General features: G+C 40.0%; 1 protein-coding gene across 1 annotated transcript in view; it reads left to right on the forward strand.

Moving 5' to 3' along the window:
• The window catches only part of LOC144754384 (ectonucleoside triphosphate diphosphohydrolase 8-like), a 189,322-nt gene that overhangs the window by 91,196 nt on the left and 78,982 nt on the right, over positions 1–19,144 (forward strand). The window contains exon 3 of the mRNA XM_078642097.1: positions 15,445–15,562. Within this exon, the coding sequence (XP_078498223.1) occupies positions 15,445–15,562 (118 nt within the window). The remainder of the gene's footprint in view (positions 1–15,444; positions 15,563–19,144) is intronic.

The raw sequence follows: 19,144 nt of genomic DNA on the forward strand, positions 1-19,144 counted from the left end.
TCATTTATGCATGTATGCACTAAGTAATACCCCCCCACTGAACCATACAGACACTCAGACACTCATACTGATACTCAAAAAACAACTAATAACCCATATAGACACTCATGTAGCTACTCACAAACCCATGCAGCCACTTATACACAAAGTGAGAGACTGATACAGATATGTACATATTTAAACATTATTCGCTAACCCATGTATTCACTAAGATACACTTAATCAGTCAGTTATACAATCAATTTTACAAAAAAATCATAGATTTAGACACTTATATGCCCATTTATTTTTCCATCGAACTTGAGATATACAAATATAAAACATTTAATTTAAAAAAAAAACACACATTCACTGGATGATGTCATCAGTGATGTCATCATAAGTGATGTCATTTGAGATGTCATCATTGATGTCATGAGTGATGTCACTGACCATGTCATGAGTGATGTAATACGTGACGTCATCAGCAGTGCATTGCGGGCGCGCGAGTTATAGTTAGCTTAACTAGCTATAACGGGGGAATTTCTATGGTTTTGTACGAGTGAAATATCCTGCTAAATATAACGCACCTGAAACCTACGTATTTTTCAGTCAAAAAAATAAATATATATATATATACGCAAGGAAATCTGTCGCAGCAGGTATTGTCTTGATTATATACACACAAGCACACTGCTGCTTCAAGGGAGTAAATATTTGACAACTCAAACATTCAATACTGAGCTGAATATCTATTTTTTTTATTTATTCTGCAGGCGTTTTTTTAGGCTGACCTAAATAAAGCTTTCGTTGCTTGCCAGCCTCATGTTTTCCCAAAAGATACAAACATATATAGGGGCTCCCAATCAGCATTTTATCACCATTGATCTGTTGATATGTCCCTCAATTAATATACCCCTCCCATTCCATCGGAAGGTATAGATCAACAGACCAGCCCCCTCCAACTGTTGGATGCTTTAATTTTGAGTGCCTTTATTTTACCTTTCACATGTACACATACACCTAAAAAAAATTGTTTCCCAAAAATACAAGATGTTCCATTTCACAATAACATCCACTATTTTGATAACTCTCCAGACATTTATTGTACAATATAATGTTCATTCCTCACTATAAACCAGCTTTGGCATATTTATTTATAGTACTGAAAAAAAGCACAAATCAGAATGAGTATATATATGTATATATGTAAACTCAACCCTCCATCGTTTCATACACCAACACCCTCTTCCTCTTTTTATCAAAAAAACACAACCACACAATACTTACACCCAACTCCACCACACATATTACTTCTCCCAGCTATCAAATCTAACACAAACACTCATAACTCTGGTTGAACCCGTCTCACACACCCCATACACTCCTTTCCAAAATACATCAACATCCCCTATACCATTCAACCTCCACTCACCAACAAAACTTGACATATAGATCCTTGTCAGAAAACCACCACATCATCATCTCCTCTCAATACTCCACAAAAAGAATACACACACCAATGCAACAAAATCTCACATACACACTAGTTCATAATACATTCCATCGCAATAAAAACATGCACCCACTCCCACCCTCCTCACTACACAAATAATGCCCATCCTAAACCATCTTTACTATCAAGCTTTCTCTCTTCCCCCACACCTACCACAAATACCCCAACACAACAACACTGATTCAATTGCACAATTCAGAGCCTTACAACATGACCCACATGCTGCACCACCACATCTAACTCATGCACCTTCCACCCTAGACTGATGCAAACAAAATAAACAACATACCACGCTTCACAACTTTGCATCTCCATGTCTATTACACAACAAGGCTACTCTACAAAAACAACACAGCTCGCAAACTCACTCTCAACCACCATATCTACCACCTACAAACGCAGACCCATCAGAATGCCTTCTACATTTACTGGACGAGGAATATGATATAGAAAAGCAACACTATTGCTAGCCGCATATAGCTAGTACCAGCACTAATGACGCACCTGCTACAAGTTCAAAAAATACTGCTCACTCTTGTACAAAACAAACACCATAAGCAAAATACATTCTCTAAACTGCCTACTAATAAATGCTCATTCACTCTCTAAAAACAAGCGTCACATCTACGACCTACTCAATGACACACATCCTGACTTACTCTTTATAACTGGATCATGGTTGGGAGATGACATGGCTCCAGTGTTGCATGAAGCTGTTCCACTAGGCTATCAAGCTATCACACAAAATCATACAGGGAAAAGAGGAGGTGGACTAGCTGTTATATTGAAGCAAACAGTAAATCTCACTAAAGCTGACAACGTCTCAATATAAGGTTGTGTGCGCCTCCGCCAGATGCAACCCTACACTGTGCTCCTCCTGTAACTTCCTACTACCTTACAGACCTCCTCCTAGAAATGCAACATTCCCAGACACATTTCTAGACGTAGTTTCAAACCTTATATTGCTACACTCCAACCTATGCATTCTTTTTTTTTTTTTTTTTTGATCCTCATCTGCCCAACACACGTTCTTTAGATGCAAAAGAGGCAACCCAACCATCTCACTGCCATTGGAAGCAATGCCCTGGAAATTGAGCCGCTACACACACCAGGCAGGAATTATTACGAGTTGGTAGGAGATTCAATGCACCTTATTAACGCTCCTCTAGGCAACTTCATGCCTTTAGGGCCAGTATATAAATAGCGAAGTCGGAGCAGACCACAATACTAAGCCATGGAGTAGATAGGCATAATCATTGGATCTCTGGGGAAAAAAAACAACAAAAAAAAAAAAAAAAAACCCCAGAGAAGAGACAAAGCAAAAAAAAAAAAAATAACTTTACTTCCGTTCCATCAAAGGTTTCCAAAAAGTGAGGCTACGGGCGTTACAGGTTCTTTTCAAGTCTACCTTAGATGTTTCATAGAGTGAAGTTAGCCAAGCAGAATGAATTGGAGGAACAGTATCTGCCCAGTGCATACATATCTGACGTCTAGCCAGCAAAATGGCATAAAATAAGAAGGACCGTGCTGCCCAGCGATGTTTTGATCAAACCCAAAGATGACAAGTGGTAGGGTTAAGGAGATATTAGATTTGAGAATTGAATCTAATGTAATTTTGACCTCCTTCCAAAAGACAGATATGTGAGGACATTCCCAAAACATATGTATATCTGAGGCTGCTAGTAGTTGGCATTTGTTACAACATTTCCCGACCTGATATTTAGATAGACGTTGAGGGGAGAGATATGCCCGGTGTAATGTAAACAGATGATTTCGTCTAAGCCAGGCGGGTTTAACTAGTTTGTATAGAAGTGAAAAAGGTTTTGTCCACAAATCCTCGTCTGATAACCCAATTTCTCTTCCCCACAGTTCCATTGGGAGCTTGAAATCCCCGTCTGTCTCTTCCAATATAGACCAATACCAAAGAGCCACCTCCTTACCTCCTGCCTGTTTTTCTACTAGATGTTGTTCTAGGGGGCTCGGTGTCCCAATATTAGGATTTTTCCTAGTTAGTTCTCTAGCCCAACTACTAATTTGAATGTATTTAAATTTTGACAAAGTCGGCCCTACTTTCTCCCTAAGTTCCTCCCACTCTATCAAGACGCCTCCAGATATCAATTCTCCCCATCTTGAGAACCCAGCTATAATTAGAGGGGTAGCCAGGGAGTCTTGCAGGCACAGAGGGAGCCCAGGAGAGTTCCATATCTGAGCATAATTAGAAAAATATGCCAGCCCCACTCTGCGTTTAATTTGCATCCATGACTTTAATAGTGTTAACAGAATCTTGAGCCTCACCTTTTTGAAGAACTTTCGATCTCCAAACTTAAATAAAAACCCATCTAGTGGAAGGTTTGCCCCTACCAGCATTGCCTTAAACAGTCTCCCATTTGAAGAGAGATCAGGTGTCTTCAGGAGCATTCTGGAATGGGAGAGTAGGAATGCCCAAGAGTAATATTGCAGGTCTGGGAGGGCCAAGCCACCCTTTTCCCTCCTCCTTAATTTTTTCCAGGCCAGCCTAGTGGTTTTATTGCTCCATATGAAAGAGTTAATTTCTTGTTGGCATTTAAGAAGTTGCTTGGAGTCAAAGGCCAAGGGAATAGAATTAAAAATAAAAGTCAATTTCGGCAGAATGGACATTTTAACTATGCTGACTTTCCCAAAAATTGATAATCGAAGACCCGCCCAGGATTTCAAAAGGGCCCTACATTCCCGGAAGACCAAATCTAAATTAACTTTTGCTAGTGTGTCGATATTTTGTGTGATTTTTACTCCTAGGTAGCGGATTGAAGGTGCCACCCCAACGCCCGGATTGGCGATATTCCATGTCATTAGCTCGGTCTTCTCTGTGTTGATGTCGTAGCCCAATATATTTCCAAATTCTTTGGCCCTTTCTACCACGACGGGGAAGGCATTAGCTGGGTCACTGGTGAAAATTATTATATCATCGGCGTAAAGCCCTACCTTTCTTTCCCAACCGCCGAATTCGAATGGCAGTATTCTTGGATCTTCCCTAAAGGATTGTGCAAGTGGTTCGATGTATATGTTAAAAAGTAGAGGGGACAGTGGACACCCTTGTCTTGTACCCCTGCTGATCTGAAAGGGCCGGGTACATGAACCATTAACCAAAATGCTTGCGCTAGGATTGGTACATAGCAGACCAATTGATCTCCGAAAATTTTGCCCAATTCCAAATTTCTTCATGACCTCAGCTAAGTACACCCAATTTACTCGGTCAAACGCTTTGGTAGCGTCGAGAGTCATAATAGCCAAAGGCAGGGAAAACATTGAGGCGATATCCACTGCCCCAATTAGATCATATGTGAGGTCTGAGAGCTGTCTACCCCGTATGAAGCCCTTCTGATCAGTGTGTATTATTGAGGCTACCTCTCGTCCCAGTCGATTTGCCAATATTGCTGCAAAAAGTTTATAATCGCTGTTTAAAAGAGAAATTGGTCTATAAGAGCCACATTTGGCTGGATCTTTCCCGGGTTTCGGGATCAAAACAATATTTGCTTCCCCCCAGGATTTAGGTGGGGTAGCACCATTGAGTAAGATGTCATTGAAGAGCTTTGTAAGCACTGAGATGATTTCGGGTGCCAGAACGCGAAGTAATTCGCCGGGAAGACCATCAGGGCCCGCTGCCTTGCCCCGCTTCACCTTTTTAATGGCTTCACTCACTTCTTCCTCTGAAATAGGTCTGTCAAGCCGATCTCTTTGTTCCGAGGTAAGAGTTGAAAGAGTAATCTTTTCTAACCATCGAAGCTTAGACCTCGAGTCATTCAAGTTCTCCTCCTTGTAGATTAGCTGAAAAAATTTCAGGAATGCTTCTCCGATATCTCCGATAGAAGATCTTACGTGAGTCTCCCCATCTACGCTGATCTGCTTTATGTGTTTTTTGGCCTGATCAGATTTGATTTTCCATGCGAGAACCTTACCTGCGGATTCACCATATTCAAAGTTTGAAAGCTTACTAACTGCCCATCTCTGTGCAACCCTCTCTTGAAGAATGTTATCTAGCTTTTCCTTTAGCTCCCTCCGTTGTTGCTTCTCTTCATTAGTCCCGATTCCAGGGCCAATTCGTTGGTCCAAAAGGGTGATTTCCTTTTCAATGTCGGCGATCTTTGCCCTGTATAATTTGCCTCGATAGGAGGCCCTGTTAGTTATATGGCCTCGCAGATTCGCCTTATAGGCCTCCCATACTATACCTAACTGAGTAGAGTTTATGTTGATGTCCATAAAAAATTTTGTTTCTTGAATTAGGAGATCCAGTTCCTCTTCCTCTAGAAGAATAGTACGATCAAATGACCAAGAAGTGTGAGAGGGTTGCTGAACTAGTTGTAAAGAAAAAGATATGGCAGAATGGTCTGATAGGTGCGAGGGCAAATACACTAAGTCTGTCAGGGATTCTCTTAATGAATAACTAAAAAGAGCGTAGTCGATTCTCGACTTATGGTTATATTTATGATTGTGGTATGATACGCCGAGTGCGTCGCCTGCTCTCTCCCTCCATGGATCCGCCAATCCGAGCGTTGACATGACGACCCCCAGCTCCCGCCTAGATTTCTTATAAGTTAACGCCCTTGAATTAGGGGATTTGTCCAATTTTGGATTAAGTACTAAATTGAAATCTCCCATCCAAATTATTGGGTCATAAGTTGTTAAAAGGTGGGTCTGGATTTTATTCAAATAAGAAGGGTCATCCTGATTAGGTCCATAGTAACCTACCAAATTGTACGGTCTACCCTCTAGACTTACTTTAACATAAAGCCACCTACCACTAAAGTCTTCCTCCTGAGCAAGAATCTGGGCTCTAACTTGCCTTTTGAAAATGATGAGGATACCCCGGATATTGGCATTATGGTTAGTACATATGAAACAATCTACCCATCTAATTTTCCTCAGCATATCCTCCACTTCTTGTTGTAGAAGATGCGTTTCCTGAATGACGATGACCTGGGCTGGAGAGTCCCTCAAGTATTGTAGTATTTTATACCTCCTGCTCCTGACACGCAAGCCATTGACATTCCAGGACAAAAATTTTATTCCCTCCATCTAATATCTAGTATCCTTACTCCTGCGCCGGCTCAGTAAGTCAGTGTGGTGAAAACATCTCCCAAGGCAGATTAAACAAAGCTGAAATGTGATTAATAGGGTTTGTGAATATAAATCGGTGTCTGACAAATGAGGATATTTTGCAATTTTGCCCCTTCCCCCCCCCTCCCCTCCCTGGAAAACCCCCTCTTACTTGACCTGGCCATTGATGCCAGATTCGTCTCTCTGAGGAGCCCCCCCCTCGCCCAGCCATGTTAAGTGTCATTGGTATAAGGTGTATTCCGGCAGTATCAAGAATGATATCTGTTAGGGTGAAAACAACATGGGTGTGAGGATTCAGAGAGATGTAATTATATAGTTAGATAAACCCATTAGAGGTATTCTCGAAGTTCACCCCCTTTTTCTTTTTTTTTTAATCTTTTTTCTTTTTTCCCTTTTTCCTTTTCCTTTTCTTTTTTTTTTCCTTTTTTTTTTCCCTTCTTCTTCCGTATTTTTATTCCCTTACCCATTCCCCAATTCCGATACACGTTACCCTTTTTTTTTTTTTTTTTTTTTATTATCCATTCCCCTTTCCCCTGTCCCCTCCTTTTTTTTTTTTTCTTTTTGAAACACCCTCCGTGGACATTCTCATTTCACCTATTTTTTTTTTTTTTATTATTATTATTTTTTTTTTATAATTATTTTTTCCTTTATTTTCCTTTTTTTAAAGTTTTTTTTTTTTTTTTCATATCTTTAATATGTTCCTACCATGCAGGTCTTTCAGGTAAAGTCAATGTAGGTGGTTGTCCCCAAGAGGAGGAGGATATATAGGGAGATATAAGGTGTTAGGGTACTATAGGGACCTGAAATATCTATCTCTATGTCTATCTCTGTATTTTTATATCTCGTTATCTCCTTATCTTCTGTCTGTGGGGTTCCACTATTCCACTATCTAGCCGGCTTCCTGTTGATGGTGACTAATGGAGGCCAGGAGCTCATCTGCCTCCAGAGGGGAATGAATGATGTGCATTTTATTGTTATACATGACCCTCAGGAAGGCAGGAAACCTCAACTGAACTGTTGCTCCCAAGGCCCTGAACTTCTCCATTCTCTGACCTAATTCCCATTGTCGGTCAAGAGTTGTTTTCGACAAGTCCGACCTAATAACATATGAGAAGTCTGAGGTTTTTAAGGCTGTAGTTTTGAGCGCTAAGTTCAGTATCTTCTCCTTAGTGGAATAGGTTAGAAAGTTGACTAGAATCTTCCTCGGTTTTGATCTCCCCTGCTTTAACCGAAATGGATCCCTGTGGGCGCGTTGAATGTCCTTTTCCAAGTCTTCAACAGAATCCTCCAAATTCAGAGACTCTTTAAGCAAGGAAGCGATGAATTTTTTCATTTCTCCCCCCTCTTTTCCTTCCGGAACCTTCAAGAGTCTGAGGTTATTCCTCCGTGAGTAATTCTCCAAAGATTCTACTCTTACTTTTGTTGCCTCTCCATCACGTCTTAAGAAGTTTATCTTTTCTTGCGCAGTCTCTAATTTAGATTTTAATTCGTCTACTGAGCTTTCGAGAGTTTCTGTCCTTACAGTGAGCAGGTCTACTCTCTTATCAAGGGCGTCAAATGCCGCTTTTATCTCCTGCTGGTTCCGCTTAGATTCAGCGAATCCAGTTTTGATCTCATGTAAGAGATCTTCCAATGATATCCCCCCCCGGGTTCCCCCCAATTCGTTGTTATCTCTGCTACCATGCAGAGTAGATGCTCCACTCTCGTCCGGGACAGGAACACCTGAGTCTGCAGCATGTATATCAGACGGGGTAGTGCCATGGGTATTGTCTATACCATTCATCTCTTTTATCTCTCCTTGGGGACTATTCCCGCCCGCTCTAGAGGAGACTTCTAGAACCTGTGGCAGTACTTTGAAATATGACCTAAGAGAAGGGGTGAGCCTCACAGCGTTACACTTAGTGTTTCTGGATTTTGGTCTAGTGCCTGACCTTAGGTCCCTTGGATCAGAAAGTCGGGGGGTAATAAGAGTTGTAGGAACCGTAACAGTGTGCTTCCCCGTAAAGACAAAAATAGTTGGCCCTAGGGTGGTCTCTAGATCCTTTGCTCTCTCTTTCTCCTTCTCTTTGCAAGAACTGGGTCCCTGGTCACATATGGTGTCTATGTAGTTGTCCTCAATATCAGCACCCCTTATCTCGCTCGAACTCGAACCCGTTGGGTTATCAGGATCGGTATCCTCGGCCCCCCTGCACCCCTGCCCAACCACCTTACTTGAGGGAAGTGCTTGATCCGCAGTTTCACCCGCTGTTTCTCCCGCTGCTGTTTCCTCCTCCTCCTCCACTGCAGCCTTAGCCTTAGCCTTAAATTTGGTTTTGTTTTTTAGGCGGCGGTCCGCTGTTTAATTTTGTCAGTGCAGGGGGGAGGCTCAACCTCCAGTCGTGTTGCGGGAGAACAGCTGTGCGACCTTACAGAGCGGCCGAGGCCGACCTGTTCCATCTGACACCGCCGGGCGTCCACCGCTCACCAAGCTCCGGACGCCTCCAGGCTCTGCACGCCCTGACACTCCCCGAACCCAGAGACAGCGGCAGAGACACCCAGACAGGGCGGGAGAGGCAATGCACAGATTCGGCTCGGCTCGACCAGGTAAGCCGCGAGTGCACTGAGAGCGTACTGACGGGACGCTACCTGCCGGTACTGTTGTGTTTTGCTGGGGTTACAGGAGGACTATCAGAGAGACGCGACCGACCCTAGCCGGCGGCCGCCATGTTTTCCCCCTTCCACGACCTCCGCCCCTAACCTATGCATTCTTGATGACCTAAACATTTGATTTGACAAACTCAATATGCCACATCCAAAAACCATCATCACTGGCCTAGACACACTGAACCTACATCAGCATCGCCCACAAACCCATACACATCACTGGGCAGATCATAGATGTAAATTTGCAAATCCAGAACTAGTTACCTTTCAAACCATGACTCCAGTCACATGGTCAGACCACCATTTTTTAGGTTTCCAACACAAAACACCACAAAGCAACACACCTTAAACCACCTTACATGCATCCACCTATCAATCGTGGAACAAACTCAATTCTGAACACCTAGAAACCCAACTAATATCCAACACAAATCTAGACACAGAAAAATCAGTTAAAACAATATATGAGTGACTACAAGAAGCTTTTGATATCCTAATACCACTCAGAACAACAAAACAGGACAAAAGAAAATGGGCACCCTGAAGAAATACAGAATTAAAAGAGATAAAAAAGCAAATTAGAAAGCTGCAGCGCGCCTGGCTCAAAATGAACAGTAATCAAGACAAACTTCATATACAAAAACTTAACAGATTATACAAGTCAGCAATCAAAAAAGCTAAAAAGGGTATCATATAGACAGAATTCAAAATGGTATATGCGCAAATAAATAATTTTATAAAATTCCCACCGAATCTCGTAAACCTAAATTCATAGAAGGAACTGATCCCATTCCTGGAGAATTCATGAACAAACTGGCAAATCATTACACAACCAAACAGACACATTGGACTCTTATTTAAAACAAAGGAAATCCACCAGCACCAACCCCTTTCCAAAAATACCCTCCAAGAGTAGGCTAACCCAATCTCTGCACACTCTCAAACAAACATCACAAAGCAAATGTATGGATCTGGTCAAAGCAAGCAGGCCTGCCGGAAGCCCTTCTGACCCTTGTCCACCACAAACATTCAAGAACATTCTTCTAACTATCTCTGATGCCATACCAGTAAGAAGAATCATCAATAATTTCTTAACTACAGGAATCTTTCCAGAAGACTTAAAAAAGGCATACATACAGCCATTATTAAAGAAAACTAACCTGAACCCACTTGACCCTGACAACTACAGACCAATTACAAATGGACCATGCCTGGACAAACTGATAGAAAAGCAGCATTCGCCCAGATGTTACAATTCATTAACAATAAATAACTCCATACTTTCTGACTTCCAAACAGCATTCCGTCCAGGAAGAGGCACAGAATTTTCCCTCATTGCCATCTGGGATGACCTCAAGAACACCGTAGACCGGAACTGGGTTGCTGCACTACTATGCTTGGACTTCCTAGCTGCCTTTGACACAGTAGATCATGAAACTCTAATTCAAAGACTTTATGAAGTTGGCATTAAAGAGGCTGCTCTTGATGGATCACATCCTACCTTTAAATGTTATCCATTCTCCCCCTTTCTCATCCAAAACCTTACTTCATAAACGCAGGGGTCCCTCAGGGCTATATCCTCTTACACATGCTCTTCAACATCTACATGAAGTCATTACCGGCAATGATCAATGAATTTTCCCTCACATACTATAACTATGCCGATGACACAAAATTAGTCCTTAAATTGGAAAGCCTCAAAGACATTGGGTACTCACAAATTTTCAGTTGCCTTTGAGCTATTGATCAATGGATGACATGGAGCCATCTTAGATTGAATGTTTCCAAAACGAAAATGCTCACATGTGGTAATTCGAAAAATGATGACCCACTTGCTGCCTTGCTTGGATATCTGGGAACACCTAATAAATTATCTAAGGAAGTAAGAAACCTTGGAATTACCATGGACTTCAACCTATCAATGAATGCCCAAGTGGACAAATTGGCAAGACCAAGCTTCATTACTATGAAAACTCTGATGCATCTTCCCCCACCTGGGATTTCCAAACAAGGTCTAGGCTACTATCTCTCTTGTACTGTCTAAACTTGATTACGCCATTGTTCTCTACCATGGATCTTCTTGATCAACTATGAAAAGACTGCATCAGATTCAGAAATTTGTTGCCAGACCACTTCTAAATGTAAAACCATGAGCCCACATCTCCCCTGCCTTGAGAGCCCTACATTGGTTATCAGTTGACAGAAGAGCCACTTTCAAGCTGCTTTGTATTACCCACAAACAGGGCTGCTTTTGATCTATATAAAATCTCCAAATACATTCCACAAAGGAACCTCTGTTCCAGATTGGCACCTCCCCTCAAAATCCCACCACACAAGAAAAAACAATAGTTGGCACATCCTTCTCTGTTAAAGCGGCCAAACTATGGAATTCATTACCCCCATACTATCTTATCTTCAGAAGACTACTCAAGAGTTGGCTCTTTCCTACATAACCAATGAATCCAAACACAAATGGACAGCATATGTCTGTATATATTAGCATTTAATTTGATTAAATGTATGTATCTAGATATGTGTATTTTTTGTATAAATATGTATAATAATTAATTTTTATAAATATATAGATATTCTTTAGGTCTGCTTAACTAATGTGCATATTACATATGGTTACATTTGTCTATGCTTAACATGTATATAGGTCACTGCATAGTTTCATATAAGTTATTTGATTAGATACTTATGGTTCTCCTTTTATCTATCACAATATCTAAATTCTATCATAACTATAGGGCCGATTACAATGTGGATGGGACCAACACCGACGAGTCGTCGATGTCGGTCAACAATATCCCAGGTCAGACCACCACATTGCTGCATGCCAGTCAGGCAGTTGGTTGGATCGCATTCCCCACAATGGAGGTGGTGTCTTCTCAGGCACTGCCATGGGGATAATAATCCACCTTCCTACCAGCTATTTCACATCGGTTCTTCTGAGGCTGGTGGAAAGGCTTTATTGGGGCCCCTAGCAGGGCCTCCTGTCTCCCGTGGTGCCCCCTAAACATCCCTGCATTGTGTGGCAGGCACCGCATGGTGCCTACCACAGTGTGCAGGGATGTTTAAAAACATGTCTTTGGGCATTGGGGCTTGTGCTGCAGCACTTTTCTTGGCCGCAGTACAAGCCTCAATACAAAGAGGCATGTTTCCGACCGCCTCCGCAGTGGTTGGATTCTAATTTAGCAGTCGGCACCACCGACTACCTGTGGGCCGTTGCATTTACTGCAACGATGCTAGTCTGACAGGCATCGTAATCGGTCCTTCTGTATCTACACTTATGCTTCACTATTGAATTATTTAATTATTGAAAAGATAAAGAAAAAAAAAACACATAAATTAGCTTTAAGTACAGCAACACTTAAAAGTCTGAGTTTATTAAATTCAACCTAAATCTTGATATATTTCCTCCCTTTTATCCATGTAACCCTTCCATGTACCTACGTATCCATATAGTTATTACTTTACTGTTACAAAAAACACATTTGGGTCTCTCCAATGCATTACCCTATGTTTCACCCTGAACCTCTCTCATAAATCCTCTACTTCCACTCTCTGACTTTTCCTAAACCTCATTCTACTACTATGATCTCCATAATAACCCATTGTTCTACTATGATCTCCAAAATAACCCTTTCCAGACTCTTCCCAACTATGACCTTCCTTGCATCACCCCAAACCTAATGTTATCACTAGATCTCCCAAACAACCCTTTCTAAATTCGCCCCTCATGTAGCCCTCCTTAGACTCATCGGAGGCCTCATTTAACTACTATGATCTCCCTAATCCATTTCTAGAGACTCATACCTCCTCCATCTCTCCTTTACTCATCCCCAACCTCCTCGACCAACTATGATCTCCCAATAAACAGATCTAATACTCTTCCCTCTTCTATCCCTCCATTATCCTATTTATTCCAACTAACAGACTCACATGTCCTCCACGCAAAAATCATTCCCTTTACTAATTCACCACTAATCCTTTTGAGGTTCCAGAGTAGCGCTGCTACTCACCGAAAAGCGGTTTGACGCCTCGTCAGGGGTAGTAAGCGCTATGTAAATGCAATTACAATATGCAGATTTTGAGCTTGGAGCCACAACCTGAACCCCCCCATTTTTGCCACTTGTATCTGACTTGAGGGAGGCCTATAGTAACTACTTGTGGAAATGCATCTCCCCTATTGGAGTGTTGTATGAGCACTCTAATTGTGCAGAAAACATTCCTCTCAAATCAAACACAAACCTTACACCCACAGAAATTTAAAAAAGGCAAAATAAGCTATCTATTTGTACCTACACTTACCATTGAATAAAAGCTCCTATAAATAGTAGGGTGTGCTCACAAATATTTTAAAAATAACCAAACATTTATTGAGATCTGTAATTTTGACTCATTATTATGAACCTGTTCGGCAAATAACTAATCCTATGGAAAAAAAGCACAAATGATTAAGATAGCAAGACTGTAGATGTAAATTTATATACTAAAGTCACATACCCTCAGCTTGGTGCAGGTCATTTGAAGCACTTACTTTTGAGCTGGACCCCATTTAACAAGTGGAACTGCAGTTTCATGAAAATATTTCAATGCTTTTGCAGGTGTCTTATGAGTTACACCAAGTAACAACTAGTGGAACCGTAGCTTCATATAAAAATGTCAACGCTTTTGCATCTGACTCGATAGGGACACCTAGTAATGACTAGTTGAACTGAGGGTTCATGTAAGAATGTCAAGGCTTTTGAATTTGACTGGAAAGGGACACTAAGTAACGACTTGTAGAACTGCAGCTTCATGAAGGAATAGCAGTGCTTTGGCGTTGACTTTTTTTAAGGGACACCAAATTATGAAAAGTGGAACTGCGGCTTGATATAAGAATTTCAATATTTATACATTTGACTTGTGAGGGACACCTAGTAGCGACTTGTGAAACTGCACCTTCACAAAAGAATATCAATGCATTGGTACATTGGTTGTAAATCAAATAAGTTGGTTTCAAGGTACTGAGGTGGTCCCTTTTTGGTATACGGAAGAGGGTAGGTCTAGGATAATGTCCCATGCTCACCACTTGTCCAACGCCAGGACCCTCTGCCTTACCTAAGGAGCCATTCCTTTTACACCTTCAGGGGGAATATGCTCCCTGCATCAATCCAGGTGCAGTATTGTACTTCATAAGTGGACACCCTTTATTTAGAGGGTGTTCCATTGCTTAACATAGGGTAGGATTAATCCGTCTTGGTCTTTGTGAAATGCCAACTGACCCTTCTGGCAACATAGGCATGAAACATGTCGACCCCACCATATCACTGTAATTTGTAGCTATCAAGGTACATTGCTACTGAAGGATAGCACCTTTGTATTTATTTAGTCAAGGTGCCTTTACCCCATAAACATTCTATTGGTACCTTAGTCTGTTTTAGATATACCCATATCACCACCCTATCTTCCGCATAATTCCCTCTCATGCCCTCATCCAACGGCATTTACGGATCAAAAGATCTCTAATAAGGAGCCCCCAGGCCCATTAAGCATTGCAGCGCCGGCTTGAAGAGGAGCGCCCTAGAATGAAGCATGCCACCCTACCAGGTGTTTGAGGGCATTAAGATCTGACCATTTGGATCCCCCAAGACCCAGGTGGTCGGCTTTGTGATTCCACCGATCTGTGGACTTTCCCACTGACGAGGAACTATTCCCCCTAAAGTGTTTAGCAAACAGTTTTCTAGGAGAAACAGGGGTGTAGAACCTCCTTAAATATTGAGCTCTTCGTCCCTCTCTTGATGATATACCTTTTTGGTAAAGTCATTTGATGTTATACAGTACCTTAATTTGGGGACTTCAGAGACCTCTGGCAGCATGAACAACTTCTAGTTATGATTGACAGTGTAAGATCAAATATTTTAACTATTTCAAGTACACACGCCTGCTTCAAGATAGGCAAACATTCTCTATTTATTTCATGACTTTCTAAAGTATGGTTGTTCCACTTTGAATGTCTGTATGGGGGTGTGTTACAAATGATGAAGATAATACCACACATCTCTCAAGGTCTAGCAAGCTGTATCAAACAGCATCATCCTTAGATGCCCATTTAGGCCATTTTACGTATAAGTGTGTGCCAGGTTAATGCTTTTTGATCTCAAAGTAATTTGCTGCTGCTGAAATGTAGCTTTCCATGATGCTCTCTCTTCTCTATTGTTTTTCAGTATGGAATGGTTTTTGATGCTGGCTCAATGCACACTGCTCTCTACGTCTACCAATGGCCAGCTGACAAGGAGAACGACACTGGCATCGTCAGCCAAGACTTTGTGTGTATGCAAAAAGGTCAGTGTAAAACAAATTCTTTTGAACAATTCAGGAAATTTGCTTATTAAATAAATGTACAAATAGGAATTTGTTTATGGATGCTGGATTTCAGTGGTCATCCTTTTCCTAGATTAAATTCCTTGGTATTTGGTTTACAACTTCAGTTCAAGACTTTGTTACTATTAATTTCACCGAGATTTTCACTAAAATCGATACATTACTTTTTCTTCTTGGAACCCTTATATGTATTTGGTGGGGTTATTTAGACTCTATTACAATGATGATTCTCCACTTTTGCTTTATACAATTTCTATGCTGCTGGTTCAAATTCTTAAAAATACTTTTAGTAAAATATGCTCTTCACTGTCTCTTCTTAAAAATTCTAAACTTGAAGGAGGCGTCAGTTTTCCAGATTTTCATCGATATCATACGTCGTTGGTTTACATCAGGCCTCTTTTTGGCTTTCTAATTCTCATTCACCTTTCTCACCGTTATTGCTTGACATTGAGAAAACTCTCCTTCATCCTTTTTCTCCATAAGGAGGTTTTCTCTTTCTCTTCTAAATCGTTTATTAACCCTTTACTTTTTTCATCACACTCATTCCTTAATTTAATTGACTTGCATTTCTACTAATCTATAGTGCTTTGGGTTTTTTTTTAACATGTCTAAATGGAATAACAAATTTGTTAAAATTCACAATAGACCACTCTGGAGATCTTGGAAAAATAAAGGCACTATGTGGATAGCACTATTAATTGATAATGATGCTTCAATTTCTTTTCCACATTTTAGAAATGTATTTAATTGTCCTCACTCTTTTCATTCTTCAAACATTTTTGATGGCCTTTTTTACTATCTCCATCTCTTATACTTCTAATTTCACTACTCTTCTCACTTCATATCCTAAGACATCCATTTTTTATAAATTCCTTTCACCTTATACCCCCACCCGAACAAAGTCCAAATTAGAACTCCTTTGGGAGACTGATTTGGGGGTCACACAGCATGTCATGTTTTGTAATAAGGTATGGTCTTGTATCTACAAAACTTCTCTTACAGCCAGTGTTGCTCAAACCTTGTTTTTGTTTATCACAGACTCTATTTCACCCCTTTATACTGTTCAAAATTGCTTGTCTTGTAACTCTTACAGAGGTGAATTTATACCTATGTTATTTTGGTGTCCTTCAACACTCTCCTTTTGGCACAAACTTTGGTCACAAATTACACAAGTATTTCACATACACCATTCTTTTAATACTCTTCATCTTAAATGTAAATTTCTAGACATTGCTTTAGCAACTACTCTTCAACAATTTGCTTTTAATTGGAAATGTTCCTCTAAATTATCCTATAAGGCTTTATGGGAAAATGTCTGTTTATATCTTAGATTAGATACTGCTTATATGTCTCAATGCTCTACTTCTCAAAAAGGTTACTGTTTATGGTTAGTCTCTGTTGTTTCTTCTATTTATACATTTGTATCATCTATGATTACCATTCATTTGCTTATTATGTTATTTCTACACTTTTATGCTGTTTTTTACATTGAGGACACATTTTGTATATATATAATATATGAGGTTTTCTTCTCTCCCTTCCCTTTTCCCCGTGGAAAGTATAAAATACTTTCATTCCATCGCCCCAACTTCTTTCTTTTTTTTGTACTTCACTTATGTGCTGTTTATACTATTCTTTGAATAAAGTCTTTGTAAACCCAAGAATTTGCCAATGATGTCTTCAGTCTGATAGGAACAAGCATGTTCATGCAAATTAGGCATAAGAGAGAAGAGCAAGGATTTAGATCACAAAGTAGGAAAAAGCAAAGCAGCACAACTTAATAAAGAAGTATAAGGTTTGATAGACACAAATTATGTACTAATTACATTAGCAATTACTGATTTAACTTCCCGTCTTACTATTCTTCTCTTAACGTTTGTTACTCCTCTCTTTTCATCACCTTCTTGCCCTCCTTCACCTCTTCTTTCCATCTTTCTTTTTTCTATTCCTTCAATTCATTGATTCTTTCTTTTTCTTCTCTTTCTGTTGTCCTTCTATCTGTCACTTATACTTCCATTCTTTCATTCTATTATTTTGCTTTCCTCCTTTCTTCCTCTCCCCATTTTGTATTTTTTATTTCTTTGTTCCTTTCTTTTTTCTTCCTGCTATCTTTATTTCTAAGCTTCATTCTTTTCTTCTCTTACCCTTCATTTTCAGTCCTTCTTTCAATCTTTCTTTTGTATTTATGTTCTATCATACTTTCTTTTAACTTAACTTCTTACTTATTTGCATTCTGCTTTCCTTTAGTCCTTGTTTCACATTGCTTTGCCTCAAACTTATTTTTTCTTTTTCATTTAAATACAGGTTTCTTTGACATAGTTATAACCTGGTACTTAATTTGTCCATTATTTATGTTTTTTCTTCTGACTTTCAATGACATACAAGCCAGAGATGAAAGTGAAGAAGGGCCTTAAAACAATGAACCTGTCCCAAGCACCCCTGCTTAAGCTGGTAAAGTGGGTGCTTCCCTATGCTCTTGAGGCCATGACAGTTTTTACGGCCCTTAAAATGAATAGTTTCATTTTTATATATTTAAATGTTTTTAATTATTTACCTTTCAAATATATATGTTTGGCATTTGGAGAGGCATTTTGTAGACAATAAATATATTTTTTAACATTTTGTATCATTTCCTTACTTTTAACCCACAATAAAAATGATTTGCAGCCACTGCATGATCTTGCAGGGAGATGCAACTAGTGACAAAATGAAGTAGGAAAACGTAAAAGGAAAAATTAGATGTCCAATCAGCAACTCATTTGGCAGGTCTTACTACGGACAGGAGTGTAAATGTATTCATTTTAAACATAAGCTCTTTTTGGAAATAGCTCCCTGCAGTCTAATCCAGTACATATAAGTGCAATATTTTAAAAAATCCATTATCAATGAGAATGTTACCATTTTGAAATTACGGATTTACTAAGCAATAGAGAGGATGGATATTCTGATGAAACCGATGTGGAAAGGGAAACTATTTTAGCCCCATAAAATTATATTATGTCATAAATGACTATAAACCAATAGTCCACCCTGGTTCATAACTATCTGAGAATGCCCACCCCCTTGGATAATGTTGCTTAATTAGAAGTGATAACCACAAAATACTGTAGGTGAGAATATAGTTTCTGAACTTCTGTTTTGGGAAACTATGTCGGAGCGGCTCTGTTGACATTGCCTTGAGGAAGTCAAAAAGTAAACACATGACATAAATTATAAATTTACTTCTTATGAGAAGAGTGCAGCCTCATCCTTATTTTGAATCAAATTGTAATACCTGACATTGGGAACTGCTTGTTTAGCAATAAAGACATTTTCATTGGCGAAGAGATGTGATCGTCACGAGACCTGAACAAGGACTAACAATAGCCACAGCTGTCCTGCAGGAAGACACTCTCATAGCTCTGACATATTTTGAGTGGATATTTAAATTGGCGAAACAATCTGCCTGCAGCAGTGGGCAGGTGTATTTTCCTGCCTGCCACGTCAGACATAAAGCTTTGGAAGATAATAGTTGACTGGAGAGGACTCTCTACTGTGTTGACA

This window comes from Lissotriton helveticus, chromosome 5_1 (assembly GCF_964261635.1).
Source record: "Lissotriton helveticus chromosome 5_1, aLisHel1.1, whole genome shotgun sequence".
NCBI lineage: Eukaryota > Metazoa > Chordata > Amphibia > Caudata > Salamandridae > Lissotriton > Lissotriton helveticus.